At 41.6% G+C, this 12,240-nt stretch overlaps 1 protein-coding gene across 4 annotated transcripts in view; it reads right to left on the reverse strand.

Moving 5' to 3' along the window:
* The window catches only part of LOC123318472 (peripheral plasma membrane protein CASK), a 217,718-nt gene that overhangs the window by 178,003 nt on the left and 27,475 nt on the right, over window positions 1-12,240 (reverse strand). For all 4 annotated transcript variants that reach the window (XM_044905099.1, XM_044905098.1, XM_044905097.1 and 1 more), the window contains exons 9-10: window positions 5,206-5,324; window positions 4,917-5,090 (exon numbers count right to left, since the gene is read on the reverse strand). In XM_044905099.1, the coding sequence (XP_044761034.1) occupies window positions 4,917-5,090; window positions 5,206-5,324 (293 nt within the window). The remainder of the gene's footprint in view (window positions 1-4,916; window positions 5,091-5,205; window positions 5,325-12,240) is intronic.

The following is a 12,240-nucleotide window of genomic DNA, read 5'->3' on the forward strand; positions in this document are numbered from 1 at the left end:
CTGGAAGCTAAAGGACAGAGTGTTTCAAAATCACGACCTCAATCTGAAGACCAAGACAGCTGTTTACAAAGCAGTGGTCCTCCCAACGCTTCTTTACGAAAGCGAAAGCTGGAATCCCTACAGGCGACACATTAAAAAGCTTGAACAAACGCAACAACGTCATCTGAGACAAATAATGCACGTCAGATGGTTCCACAAAGTTTCAAATGCAGAAGTCTTGCAGCGCGCGAGTTGTATAACAATTGAGACTCAAGTAACGAGGGCCCGACTCAGATGGAGCGGCCACATTCTGAGGATGCGAGACACAAGACACCCCAAAGTAGCATTATACGGCGAATTCACAGAAGGAGCTCGGAAACCAGGAGGCCAGTATAAACGGTTTAAGGATACACTACATCAATCCCTAAAATCAGTTAATGCCAATCATAACTGGGAACAACTAGCGTTAGACAGTGGAGGTCTTTGGCCGACAGTTATAATGGAGACTCGAGAAGAATACAGCGGCGGCCAGATCTGGTTGGTGACTATCCATGCCCACAGTTTGGAAGGATCTGTAGGTCACGGTTGGGTCCCTTCAGTCACAGGAAGGCACACAGTAACAAGTAGCCCTAAAAAATTATAAGTTTGATCGCACCCATAGTTTCGTAGATTTTTTATTCTCGGTAACGAGATACAGCAATGAATGAATGAATGAGCAAGATGCGGACTGTACCCACCACCAACATTCGCTCACAGATTCATAGAGATGAAATCTAGACAGGATCTCCATCTATGCTTGCACGCATAGTTCTCAGATTTGAAGACCTGGCTGATTGCCACGTTCGATCTTTCCATAAACTTGCTCTACCCACAGGATGTTGTGTGTAAATGTTCTTATTTGTCTATTCTCCTTCCTGGGTTTAAGTTAAGGAAATTCGTTGAAAGTTACACAGAGTGAATGAGGGCAGTGACAAGTTTTGTCTCCAACATTACAAAAGCTCTTATTGACTTGGAAACAAGGACGGTCCCCAGTGGGAGGGCATGGGCGCCCTGGCACCCACCTTCGAGAACTTGAGAGGACCTCTTTCATATATTCACTTCTAGAAGAGGTTGACCAAAAAGATTGCGTCAGTTAGAAATTCGTCAAGACCCAAAGAGTTGCTCATTGATTACTTGAGAGAAATATTATTTCGAATATGGAAAAATGATTTTAAACCCCCCTTGAAATGGAAATAAGTTGCCAAGTAGTTCTCTTTCAAACATATTACTTATATTACAATTATAATGATGAAATTAATCTATATCAACAAACACCTGACAGTGTTTCAAATATAAAATTATCATCAGACCTGGAACCACCATTGCATGGAAATGAAAGTTTCAGGGGCCAAAACAATCCTCCAAATGAAAATGAACGAATTGAATCAAATGTACTGAAATGACATTACCCAAATCTCGGTTGAAACTAGAACAATCCCCGAAAGAAAAGAAATTAATTTCCTCGAAATATTCTACTTCCTCCTCTTTCATCACCTAGCGCCCTAGACCATTCAGAGCAATTGAATGTCTGAAAGTTTTCGTATGGACGACAAACAGCTTCAAGAAAACCAACAAGAGACGAATAAACTCCCTCCGCTAACAGCAAATCGTTGTATTCGCTTCATCTTCAGGCCCGGCGCGCATTCAAATCATCTACGAAATCCGGCGTTATAGAATTAACGCCCTCTACTAAAGTTTTAGTAGTGGATCGAATACACACCGGCGGAAAATATACAATCTTGGGCCCCCTTAGCTCCGGTTTAATCCCGTCCGATGCATATAATCCGGCAGATTTATAACGAGGCCAAACTACCTGAGAAGTTCGGAGAATTAGGCGGGAGAGATCGTTGAGGCTCCGAGTTGGGCTTATTGCACACGAGCCATTATGCACTCTGCAAAACTGGATTGGCGTGATTAGCTCGTGGAAACTCGTCGGTTGCGACGTGTCTGCTCCCGATAGGGGTGTAATTGATTTCTTGCGCCCGGGTAGGTTCAATCAGGCGAGGACCATAAGGGTCGAACACCGAACACGAGTTTTCCAGAGAAGACCCACTTTATAGCCGTATAGTTGGGGAGCCCAAGAGGAAAATTCGGGATTTAGTCGAGCGAGTCAGATTATAATATAAGGGGAGTTACCTTGGACCCTGTAGAGTAACTACCAAAAATTAGACCTGTATATAGTCTACGTAGACTTATATATGGTCTAGGTAGGACAGCCTGTCAGTTTTTCTGAATTATCTCCTCTCCTGGCTTCAAATTGAGAGAAAGAGAGAGAAAATAACTTTGTTGAAAACTTTTCAAAGGGCTATCGACCAAGGTCTTCCTGCCCCTGTACAATTTATGTTTTACAATATGATGATATGTAGAGAGTATGCGAGTCTATGAAATATAGAATGACTACAATGTTAAAGTAGGCTAAGTAAATATTGGAATATTGGTTGTTCTGGTAGTTTCCTTTAAGGTCTTTCAAGGTGAGATATGCTATGTATTAGATGTTCTAATGTATTAATGTTGTGTTGTTGACTTGTTTAGTCTCTTTATTCTGCTACTTATACGTCCTATTTTTGTCTTCTCGTAAAGATATTCGTTAACTGGGTTATGTAGTGGATTGTTCGGATGCCTTATTTCAGTAATTTCCCGTAGACTAGTGCGATCCGCTACTTCTATCATTTTGATGGCACCTTTATTGCATTGTCCCAGGATTTGGTGTCCATATTCTATGAGAGGTCTGCAGATCATCTTATATATTTTGCTGGCTGTTTCTATCCCAATACCTTCATTACTGTATGTTAGTTTTCAAAAATGGCTAGCTCTATTGATTGTTGCTTCTTTACTGGATTTAATATGCATTGCAAAATTCAGTTTGTGGTCAATTGTCATTCCAAGATATCTGCAGTTTGTTCTTGGTTTTAAGGTGGTGTTGTCCAAGGATATAGTTGGGGAGTTCTGGTTGCTTTTATGGTAAAATGCTTCAAATTGTTTTCGCATTCATTATAAAAGTTGTAGAGCATAACATTTTCTACAAATTTTGTCCCAAGTAATTTTTTCTACGTTTGAACGTTTTTAAGATATATGGCGATGAATGTACATTAGACTGGCTTTCTACATTGACCTTGGCCTTTCGCATGTGTGGCTAAGCTCCTCGCCCTTATCGCCCTTTAACTCAAAAACAGTTAATAGTATGTAAAATTGCTTCAGACAAAAGTTGTTTATAATTTTATTATCTACAACTTTCATAATGAATAAACAGAATCGATTAGAGATACAGGAAGGGAGATATTTTGAAAAAATGCCTTGTTATCATCTTTAAACTGTCAGATTAAGAAAACCCTTCCTGATTAGAGTCAGATTGATGGGTCAACACGTCTGCAACACCGAGAGTAACCATCTGTATAGAAATCTAACACGCTCGAGTATGTACAAGTAACGATTTTTTTGCATTTTCAAAGGACCGCTCTGACGTTGCGTCACATCCGAATTGTCAGTTTCTTGAGAAGTAGCTTCCTTTGGTTCCCACCAACATATCCTCTGAAAATCTGCCACGCTCGAAAAATTTTTTTTTACCATTTTCAAATTTCCGTACAGCCAACCCCACCACGCAAACTGTCAGATCAACATGAATTTATTATCAGAGACACGTAGGGCTTATACAGTATCTCAATCTGACACGCTCGAGTATGTACACCTGACGATTTTTCTTTACATCTTTGAGAACCTGCAGACGCTTTCCCCACCGCTGAAAGTGCATACATCACAGAACCTTTTTTTCTTTCTACCATCTTCAAAATCAACTTGGTCTCTACGACCCTCGAGTACATCCTGATTTAGCATCGTCGGCTCCCCAACTATCCAGGTTCATTACAGAATTCAATACGCCCAACTTTTCACGCTTTCCCTCTCGGTTAACTCAAGGATACCAGCTGCGAATTCATCGCGTAACAATATGCGACATAATAACATATTACACTTCGAACCCCCATCAACTCCAACCTCATCGCGTTCAACGCTGAATTCCACTCAGGTTTGATCACCAGGAGACACTGTGACGTGTCATATAGGTGGGGAGATGTAACACTTGCTACAATAGCATAAGAGCGATTTCGCACTGCGTCTGTTACAAAAAGTTAATTACTGAGAATGGTCCACATTGTGTGCCAAGCGACGAAGATAATTCTATGCATGTATGCCCAAACATAACACGCCTGGAGTAAACAGCGCAATCTGCCACAATCTCTTGAATGATGGCGTCAGGGTTGTCGAGTTACGCGCGGAAAATCACCAGTCTGATAGAAATTATAATAATCATTTCTGTCGTTGGTCTGCATTAATTATTGAAAAAATTCTCTTTTCGTTAATTAATCTATGAATATATCCTTTTAATGGGCCAAAATCTGACCAAACCGGTCCTGTATATGTCTCGAAAACATCGACAAACTGTACTTGCAGCTATAAAAGGAGAATGTTGTCAATGTTTGGACAGATTCTCGACCGAAAAATCGATACATGATGTAACATCGCCTTCGTAGCACCTACACTGCTGGTAGAAGGATATCGAATTGTCAGATCGTATTATCGATGACCGGTAGCCAAGCGCTATGTGCTGCAGATTGTTTTTAAGTAACCACACGCCATCTACCACTCGACCTAAAGTTGCTTAATGAACTCCAGTATGGCTTCAAGGAGGTTATGTCCTCACCAGTACACCAGAAGTGTCCCTATTGATGGAGCGTTGACCTGAATTCCGAGTCTACATCTGAATTTAAAATCTAAACCCGCGAATGCTCAGATTTCCTTCAAACCGCTAACGCCCAAAAACGTCGTAACGGGCGCCATCTATCGTGAGTTTCCAGAACCACGAGGAAAACGGCTGAAAATCGAGAAAATCCGAGAGCACTCACCTTGAAAAACGGCCGGCAAAGCAGATCCCTTAGCTCCTGCAGATCCCTGTTATCGGCGTCCCTTCTGTGCTCTAGTTCTCTGAGGGCGTCGGCGGCGTCGCGTGCCCTCTGCACGGCGTCGCTAGGCGGCACGCGGGTAGGTGTCACTACGCGAGTCGATATCCGATCGAATAACTGAAAAGAGATGCTTATGGTAAAAGACCTAAGGGGTGGAAACGCTGGAACACCCCTCCGAGCAGGTAATATATCATAATGCATTATTTGGCATTTTGGAATAACGATTACTCACCTCTAATATTGCGTGCAGATGGTTGTCTTCCAATAGTTCTAAAATATGAGCGCGCTCATGAAAATGTGACTCCTGAAGGCACTGGATGTCGTCTAAGGCGTCCAAAATTGTGGCCACCGCTGGAACAAAAAATTATCTCAATACGGGAAATGAACTGAATGTTTGATCACAAGAAATTCGAGGTAAACAAGTTCTCTTCGAGGTTGGTTGTTCATCTACCAGTGAGTGCAGTACTAAATAGTCAAACCTTTATTGAAGCATTCATTCTGAAGAGGTCAAGGAAAAAAGAACTCCTGCCACTGATCATGAATCCTTCTGTGGTACCTACAAGATGGAGTATCAGGAGAAGGAAAACACTGAAAGAGAAACACACTGGCGGAATTTTCAGAGGATGGATCTTTACAAAAAGTTGCTTGGGAAGCAAGAATATGCTGCAAGTCCTTACTGGATTCCTCACAGGGAATTATCGCCCCAGAAAGTAACTGATGAGAATGGGTATAGCAGAATCTGACGAGTGCAGACCATATTACCTGGTTTCTCTTCCTTCTTTCTCAAATGATGAACTTGCGTACATGAAATTCAACTAACCCTGCTGTTGATGCAAGTCTTCCTATTGAATAATACTGTAGTCCTTATACATTGAAAGCCTTAGCACCTGCGACATCAGGCAGACAATTCGTAGTGGCATATATAAAACATGAAAAAAAGCCAAATCCTGGTCTGTACTCACTTTCAGTCTACTCTACGGGCACTCCAAAACAACTTCAACAAGGATGAGAGGATAAGGCTGGCAATCGATGTTTCGTCTTGGATAAAAGAGTCTGGAATATAATGTTGCTGTGGATCCCAACACATGTGGGTATCTATGGACATAAGTTAGCAGGTTACACTGCCCAAGAAGCAACAACAACTCAGATAGACACCAAAATAAAACCCTAAACCGAACCATACAAAGTTACCGATCCAATATCTACGATAGATCCCGTCTGAACCTTACAGGACATTGTCACCTCAAGAATTACCTCATGAGAATGGGTCAGATGAATCACTGAAGAGTGCAGATTCTGTGTGGAGAATGATGAAACTCCAGATACCTTTGCGATAGAGTCCCTCGTCATTGCTAGCCAATGCTTTGGACGAGATGACTCTGAAACCATTCTAGACAGTGGAGTTTATTAGAACTGTGGAACTAGACTATATAAGGAAGAAAACAGCTCTGATGAGGGTAGGGCACAAGAGATCCGAAGGACGCAGTAAAAGTCAACCCCAACCTACTCAGGAAAGAGTACTCTCCAAGAAAGGCTTCACACTACCCTACACCTTCCCACCCAATCCTTGGAAAACCAAGTAAAATGAAGACGTTTCGTCCTGCAATTCGAAAAGGCAGAGCTAGTATAAAATAAGTCCAAACCTGATCCAAACCCCAATCTGCCCTCAGTCAAAAATACGAACCAGTTCATCGGCAGAATAATGAATCATTATCCCAATACCAATAGCTCCATGAAATCGCATCTCTCGAGGGAAACCTGAGAAGCACGATATCCCTTGCATGCCGGATGCATTTCTCCGCCACCAATAAAACGAACACAACATCGGCTGCGTAAAAATGTGAGGAATTCGAAACCCCTCAACTACGTGGCGAGCGATCGGGGATCTTCGACACCAAACTACTGAATATTTCACGACGTTTGTCGGGGAAACCGTGGGAGGCTAGGGCCGGTCCGAAGTCCGGGGACGTTTAGATTGAATGGGGACCTAGGAAAGGTCGCCGAAGTTTGGAAGGACAGGTGTGGAAGCTGAAGAAAGTCAACTCCAATCGTTCAGGAAAGTTCGAGAGAGGTCTACCGATGATGTTTGAGGCAGAATCGATGAAATATTGACGATTCTTGATTTATCACGTCTTGGACCAATCTATTTTTAATACCGTTAGGTTTTTTTAGGTGAATAAGCCATTGAATTTGCTGCTTAAGTGATTTATTTTCAGTAAAACCAAATTCTGTGAATTTCAAAATTCATAGTTGGGGTTATTTTCCTGAATACAATGTATCAACTACCCGAGCATCCACACCTGCTTGGTATCTTCTCTTACACCAAGTTATTGAGAAATTTTTTTGCCAAAGTTGTAGCAAATGATGTCAGAGCTGTTGAAGCTCTTCCGACTAGGGACAGTGGGATCGAAGGCTCTTTGTAGGTGTCACCAAGCATGCTGAAATGGATTTAGGTCAGGATATCTTGAAGATAAATCTAGATGTGGAATACACTGGTATTCTCAAGTAGATATCGCCAATAGCTGGGTGACAGTGGGTCCACAACTTTGATAACTTCATCAACGTATATTTGAGAGTTCGGGGTCCTCAAATTCATTAATAATCAGTTCTGTCATCGCAACAAACTCCATCCAAAACCATTCACCGCCATTCAGTCTCCCCAGAGTAGCTGCTCCCTCTAATCTTTGACGCTTCTGTTCGTTAGATTGACTCCATGGAGTCTTCTCACTGTGTTCAGATAAATTGATGTACGTGTTGCACCTCCAAGACGTCAACTTGGATTCTACGATTGCTGAGAGGCTGTTTCGTCAAGAAAAAGTCAAAAACCTTCTTCTACTGACGCTATAGGACGTCAACTACCACTTCTTAGTATTTGACGAACAGTTTCAGCGGCAAAGCAGCTTGAGAGTGAACGAAACATCACACTCTTGCACTTGATCCTTTGGAGAGTATCTTCAAACCAATATCTGCAGTGTTAATAAGGAAAATTCACTTTCTTTCAGTCAGTGAAGAGTTACCGATGATATTTGTCGCACCTCATCGTCCCAGGTGACTAGACCCATTATCACTATTGACCACCTGCTTTTCCAACATTCCAGATCGAATTAAATTCCCCCATCTCAACTTTTTGTCGCCACTCCAGCCTCCCCAAGTTGCATGTCGACAGCATGTCATCGACCCCGACTCTACTTCGCTGGAGAATCTTCAATAACGCCGAATTATCGGAAGTAATTAGAAAGGGAGACGGTGATGGAATTCAATAAGATCTGAGTGTTAGGGATAGAACTGTCGGGAAGCAACAAATATGACGTTGAAGGTTTTCTCCTCGAAGATATCGAGAAATATCAATGTTTATTTCCTCCTTGTCAAAATTGAACTCTGCTTCAAACTGAAGGAAGAGATTTCAGCTAGGAAGACTGAAGGAAAACGAAGTATTCAATACTGCACAAATAAGATTTTCGACACATGAACACGATGTCCCTTCAGATATTGAGAGCCAATGGTTCCTGTTGTCCCAAGAGAAGGCAGATGTGAAGGGTGAAAGGAAATCCCATATTTCAACGCAAACTTTCCGTGCTGATATAAATTACGAGGTTCACTGAGCTTTCGGATGGGACATTTGGACGACGTAGTTTTTCGTACTTCCAATGCCTGAAACGAGGTCTAGACCCCTTCTTAGATCGAGAATTGGGTGTATTGGGATTTATTATACAACTTTTTCTCCAGTGCATTATACGTAACCAACATGCAAGGCGATAAAGCACCTCTAAGCTGGAAACTGATGAACAAGTTTGATTGGAATCCGAAAAAGCACCTCAAATTCAGAAATTTTGGCATGCATTTTAGAAGACAGGTTCGTTTTGAAATCCCCCACCAAAGATATAAAAAAAAATTTCACCCCAAGTTGAGAAAACTCTCTGAAAAGAAACTGGGAAAGTATTTCGTTTTCCACCAATTGATGGGCTTTGTTTCAAGATGAGCTACTGAACCAGACGATATATCTGCTAAAGTAGCTATACAGGGTGTATTTGAAGGTGACAGGGTCGTTTTGAAATCCCCCTCTAAAGATTCTAAAAAAAATTCCACCCCAAGTTGAGGAAAAGTCTCTGAAAAAAAAAACAGGGAAAGTATTTCGTTTTCCACCAATTGATGGGCTTCGTTTCAAGAGAGCGACTAAACAAGACGATATATCTGCTGAAGTAGCTCTTCAGATAGCTATACAGGGTGTATTTGAAGGTGAGGCTTTTTTTCAACAGAAGGTAGAACTGGTCAAAATAAAGCATTTCGCCAAAAATCACCTATACAAAACTTTCAAAATGACAAAATTAAAAAAAAATTGAAAATGATTACAGAAATAGATCCTAATACGACCCTAGACCGTTTGTTAGCTGAATTATCGAAAAGCAGTGGGAAAAAACTTATCTCCTGATTCGACCATGTGGTTTCGTTAAGGATATTGGCTTGTTCGATATTTACGTGGTAATGAAAATGGAAACTTAGGTTTGCCGAATTGTTCTCATTATTTTTAGTAACTTACACGATTTTTTGAAATGGCTCATTTCCATACCAAATGACAAAGGAGACTCAGGACAGAGGGAAAAAAATATAATAATATTTCACAATCTCACCAATAAAATTCGTCTAAATCATTCACGAATTTTTTTACAATGGGCATCACAATCTTCTTGTTCGAACATTCCAACAATCTTCGTAAAAATGGGATGAAATGGGCAAACATCATAGCACTTTTTCAACATAACTAACATAAGCACTTTCAAGAAACTGCCTCGATCTTCTACATATTTTTTCACCCCAAATTGCACGATACAACAATTATGATTCTCTCGAAAGTGACCTGATGCATCTAATCCGATGAACTTGGTACTGAACCATTCATTGTCCAGCCATGTTCATGTTTTCTTTAGTTTATGCGATGCCGGAGTCACCTTCCACAGCCCCGTACTTGAAATTCAATGAAATTTTGTCGAACTTCTAGGGGTAGTATCTCAGCCATCTTGGATATTTTATACAGAGTATTTTTGGTTACCCAACTTATTTTGATGAGTTCTACCTCCTGTCAAAAAAAAAGCCTCACCTTTGAAAACACACTGTATATACAATCAAGAACAATGGAGAACCTCTAAACATATCCAAAGCCTTCTATAGTATCTGGCATGAACGAAATAGGCAAGTTCATTGGAGCTCTGTAGCTGGAAGCTGAGCTATAGATGGCGCAATGATGGAAACAGATCTGAAAGGGTGCCCAACAGATCTCAAGGTCTACCCTTAACCGAAACCCCCTCTAAGAGTCTTTCATGTTTTACGGTATCAGTTCAGTTGGTTTCAATATTGACGCTAGAGTGGAATGCGTCAAAAGACCACCTCCCCAAATTTCGTTTTTCCGAGGGGTGAAATCTTCATTACCTCATCGCTCAGCGTCCACGGATCTATTATCTTCATCGTGAGCACCGAAAACAACGAACTTTCGTTGCCACGACTCGTTGCAGTGTTCATTTGACGGTCGATTTAGCAGCCTTTAAAAGACCGTAACGTGTGGATCGATTTGCGGCAGCAACAAGTGAACTGGAGCTGGCAGATCGATCGGAGAAGGTTATGCCAGTCCTGTGGTCACGTTTCGTCGAATTAATACGCCGCTGTCTCGACAAGAGCAAACCGCAAGATTGCGATAACGTATATAGAACAACAGATTAATCTGTCACTGAGATAGAGGCTAAGTGAAAAGCTGCCAAGCTCGGTTTGCCACAGGCTTTTCATAGCCTAGTATCCGTCGATTGAACAGCTTATATTGCACACAAAATGATATTTTTGCATGGACTCGAGAAGTTTATTCTGATGCAAGTTTAATCAGTGACCCTCCGACGCACCCATATATCGCCGGCGAAACCTCCGCCATCAAGATATCGCTTAAAAGGCTGCGGCTGCCGTTGATAGCCTCCACCTGAATCCACTCCCAATGAATCACGTGAGTTCACCTGTATTATTAAACAATCTGGAGGTAGGTGGGGGCGGCGTAGGACGAGGTTACTGGGGCACATTCAATTTACATTCAAAGATGAATCGATGCTTCTATTCCGTGATATATCACGGTCTGAACTGAGGTCGAACTGTTTACTTTCCCCATTTAATATCACGATTTGAAAGGGTTTTCGTGAGCATAGAATATCGTCCTGATCTCAACATATTTCCACGAAACTAGCATTTCGAAATTAAGTTTGGGAAAAAAGACAAGCAAGTTCTTACCCACTGAGCAAACAAATTTCAACAAGTCACGATCATCCGGCCATTGATTCAAAAAATTAATTTTACATCATTCGAAAGATGCTCCCTGTTTTACTCTCATTCGAAATGGACACGAAAACACCGATATCCGATATAGCCCATTCACTTTTATTGAAGCAGTTGCTTGACCATAGAATGTCTCGTTATTTTTAACGATTCATCAGAGACGAATCGCTTTATCGATAGGTAATGATGCTTCGTTATACACTGCGCAAAAAAATTAACGCACATTATGGAAATCTCCTTCATTTAGAGTAGCTGGAGGATTTTCTGAACTTCTCAGCCTTTTATTGAGGTTGTCCCAAACCTGCTCAATCGGATTGAGATCTGGACTTCTTGCTGGCCATTCCATTAGAGAGACTTCAACCTCTTCAAGGTACTCCTGAACGATGCGCGCACGATGGGGTCTGGCATTGTCGTCCATAAAAATGAAATTTTCACCAATGTATGAGGCAAATGGGACTACATGCTCTTCAAGAATGTTCCTTATATCTTATCAGCATTCATAGCTCCATTATCAACGACCACTAGGTCTGTGCGAGCAGTCAAAGATATTCCACCCCATACCATAATCGATCCTCCCCCGAAACCAGTAGTATTCAGGAAATTGCACTGAGCATATCTTTCATGTGGACGTCTGTATACAAGGGAACGTCGATCACAATGGTAGAGGCAGAATCTAGACTCATCTGTGAAGAGAACTCTTTCCCAATCGGCCTCTTTCCAATGGATATGCTCTCTCGCAAAATCCAAATGTGCCCTTCGATGGGCTTGGGTAAGAGCTAGGCCTCTTGCCGCGACACGAGGCCTTAAATCATATTCTCTGAGGCGATTTCTTATTGTCTGAGTGCTAATTTGCACCTCATGAGTTTGCTCAAGCTGAATTTGAAGGAGGCGAGCGGTTGCAAACCGTTGTCTCAACGAAGAAACTCTCAAGTAATGTTCTTGAATGGCAGTTGTTACCCGT

This window comes from Coccinella septempunctata, chromosome 8 (genome assembly GCF_907165205.1).
Source record: "Coccinella septempunctata chromosome 8, icCocSept1.1, whole genome shotgun sequence".
Taxonomy (NCBI): domain Eukaryota; kingdom Metazoa; phylum Arthropoda; class Insecta; order Coleoptera; family Coccinellidae; genus Coccinella; species Coccinella septempunctata.